Genomic DNA, 3,179 nt, shown 5'->3' on the forward strand with positions numbered 1-3,179 from the left:
GATCTCGTTGCTTGGATGCCCCGTATGGCCCCTATGGGATGTGTGTGGTGAGTGGGGTTGGTTCCACTCATGAAGACGGTCCTGGCCTTGGTGGACGACGGCAGCTGTTTCTCTCCAGGACTGGAATTTCCTACAAGTCTACCAGAGCCTCCAATATCTAACTGGACTCCATATTACCTTAAAGACATTAACTATTATAATGTAAATGCTCTGCCTAACACATAGTTTGTGATCACCTATATGAGGATGGGTTCCCTGTTGAGTCTGGTTCCTCTTAATGTTTCTTCCTGTTGCCTTCTCGGGGAGTTTCATCAGGGACAATCTGATTATTATGATTCATACACATTCACTGTCCATGTAAACTTCCATAGTTTCTTTGGTTGTGTAAAGCTGCTTTGTGACAATGTCAATAGAAAAAGCGCTCTACAAATAAAACTGAATTTGAATTTGATATAATTGGATAGGTTTGATTTCAGTGTTGGTTGGAGGAACCAGGTGAGACTGCAGGTGAGAGTGTTCGTCCAATAACCTTCTGCTCTTAATCGCTCTGAAATAATCTTGTAGTCCTTCTCTGATTGGCTGCTCTATGAGGGGAAGCAGATGGAGCAGCACTCCAGACAGATCTCCAAGCAGTCGGACGAGATGCAGCAGTCCTCAAGTATCCCACAATCCAACACGGCCTGACACGCCTCCTCTGTGCAGGCCGCCTCCCCCGCTACCTCCACGCAGCAGCAGCAGCTGGCAACGTTGCAGCATCCAGCCCCGCCCAGTCCACACACCAAACACTCCCCCAAAGCTGAACACATGGACAGTAGCTCGCAGAACAGACAGGCCAGGAGACAGTGAACGCAACAGTCTGTGGAGACACAGAACAGACAAACCAGGAGTCAGTGAACGCAACAGTCTTTGGAGACACAGAACAGACAAACCAGGAGTCAGTGAACGCAACAGTCTGTGGAGACACAGAACAGACAAACCAGGAGACAGTGAACGCAACAGTCTGTGGAGACACAGAACAGACAAACCAGGAGTCAGTGAACGCAACAGTCTGTGGAGACACAGAACAGAACCAGGAGTCAGTGAACTCAACAGTCTGTGGAGACACAGAACAGACAAACCAGGAGTCAGTGAACTCAACAGTCTGTGGAGACACAGAACAGACAAACCAGGAGTCAGTGAACTCAACAGTCTGTGGAGACACAGAACAGACAAACCAGGAGTCAGTGAACACAACAGTCTGTGGAGACACAGAACAGACAAACCAGGAGTCAGTGAACACAACAGTCTGTATTAAAGCTTTTGTTCCTCCAAACACGACGGAGGCTGTTTTTTGTGTCATGACCTTAAGGAGTTGATGTGTTCAGGTGTCTCCTGCTGACTGACGTCTACAGATACATAGCTGTAAAGACAAAGACAACAACGAGCAGCTTGTAAGTGATGTGATGTCTGTTATCGTCCTGCTGTGTTCGGGTCGGGCTTGGTGACGCTGGGAGTGGGGCGTCAGTGTGTGTGTTCAGCAGAGATAAGCAGTTAGACGGGACGGCGTTCTGCTTCCTGCCTGTCTGTCTGCTGCATGGTAACAAAAACCGTTTGGAAAAACGTGAAACCATAACTCTGATTAAAATAAGATCACGTGTGTAATGTCCATCTAATAATGAGCAAACCCAAACGGTTTAAAGTGATAACACACAGAGTGTGTTGCTGTCTGTACTGAACACACCAACGGTCACAGTGAAGGTAACAAGCTGACAGGATCGGGATCCGAGGGTTCGAGCGAACACTCAGAAACTGCAGTCAGTGGCACCACTGTAATAGCAGGAACCCTGGACCCAGTGCAGGTCTGACCGTCGTTCTGAGGGTTTCATCCAAGTACCCCACAGCAGTCAGGCTACCACTGGGTGTGACATGGAGGTTCAGCAGAGCATCTTTGAACTCTGTCGTGGCTGTAATGTGTTCAGCATGAACCTGCTTTCATCTGTGAAGTGGACGAAGCGCCAATGCTGGTTTTCTCTGGACACAGCAGACGTCGTCTCAAGGCACTTTACAGTGTTTAAGGTTTAAAACCTCATAAATAGAACTGTATACAGAGTTAAATAGAAAACACAACAACCCCACTGAGCAGCACCAGGAGACAGTGGAGAGGAAAAACCCCCTTTAGAGGAAGAAACCTCCAGCAGAACCAGGCTCAGGGTGGGCGATCATCTGCCTCGACCGGTTGGGGTGAGTGGGAAGAGGAGAGAGAAAAGACATTGTTTATGACAGTTTGGTTGAAAACATACACACCAGCATCCTGCTGGAGTTGGGGCAGCAGTAGCTCACATGGTAGAGCAGTTGTCTACGGAACCCCAAGGTTAGTTCAATTTCCGGTTCCTCCTGGCTAATTGCTGAGGTGTCCTTAGACAAGACACTGAAACCCTGTAGCAGTGAAGATATGTAATGTCTGGCAGCTGTTCAACCACAAGTTCCCCAAGGGGATCCATAAAGTATTCATTATTATAATTCTGCTGGGAGCCACAGCACAGCGCATGTGTTTTCTTGGAGTACCTGGACTCCCTGTGGAATCGGACTGGGCTGCAGGTGCTGCCTCGTGCTACCAGTGGTGACGAGGACACTAACAAAACACAAAACCTGAGAAGAATCAGTCAGAAAGTTAAGCAGAGGGTATCTGTCTGTGGCTGTTGTCTTCCTGGAGGTTGTCTAGGATCCTAATGGACGGACTGACGTCCCAGCAGCTTCACTGTGTGTCGGTGTTTGTAAGTGGAGACGTTGGCTCACCATCTCCAGCGACCTCTTTAATGTGGGCGGCGTCTGTCTTCAGGGAGGTGTGGCTTTTGGTGGAGGACAGACGCTTCTGATTGGTGTTTTTATGACGATGGTGACGATGATGATGGTGGTGATGAAGGTTGCAGGTGTGTCTGTCACAGGTGGACAACAGAGGAGGAGGAGGAGGAGGGGGAGGGGCAGGAGGAGAAGAAGTGAAGGTGGAGGTTGGACAGGTACAGACGGGACGAGGAGACACGCCAGAACTGTCCACACCTGAGAGAAGTGGACATGACAACATGGGTGACTCAGTGTGATGACATCAGATCCATGAACTCAGATGACATCAGGTAACTGCTACCTTTGTGTTTTCGCAGAGCAGAGTTGAGCTGAGTCGGCAGAAGATGAGAGATGTCATT

The 3,179-nt window shown here is 48.9% G+C and overlaps 1 protein-coding gene across 2 annotated transcripts in view; it reads right to left on the reverse strand.

The window, feature by feature from the left end:
• Positions 1 to 380: 380 nt before the first annotated feature.
• Positions 381 to 3,179, reverse strand: part of zgc:113363 (MDFI domain-containing protein) — a 3,873-nt gene continuing 1,074 nt past the window's right edge. For both annotated transcript variants that reach the window (XM_026368386.1, XM_026368385.1), the window contains 3 exons: positions 3,122 to 3,179; positions 2,776 to 3,036; positions 381 to 856 (listed from right to left, as the gene is read on the reverse strand). The exon at positions 3,122 to 3,179 is cut by the window's right edge and continues 80 nt beyond it. In XM_026368386.1, coding sequence (XP_026224171.1) covers positions 585 to 856; positions 2,776 to 3,036; positions 3,122 to 3,179 — 591 coding nt within the window. In that variant the 3' untranslated portion in view covers positions 381 to 584. The remainder of the gene's footprint in view (positions 857 to 2,775; positions 3,037 to 3,121) is intronic.

Source organism: Anabas testudineus, chromosome 7, assembly GCF_900324465.2.
Source record: "Anabas testudineus chromosome 7, fAnaTes1.2, whole genome shotgun sequence".
Lineage (NCBI taxonomy): Eukaryota > Metazoa > Chordata > Actinopteri > Anabantiformes > Anabantidae > Anabas > Anabas testudineus.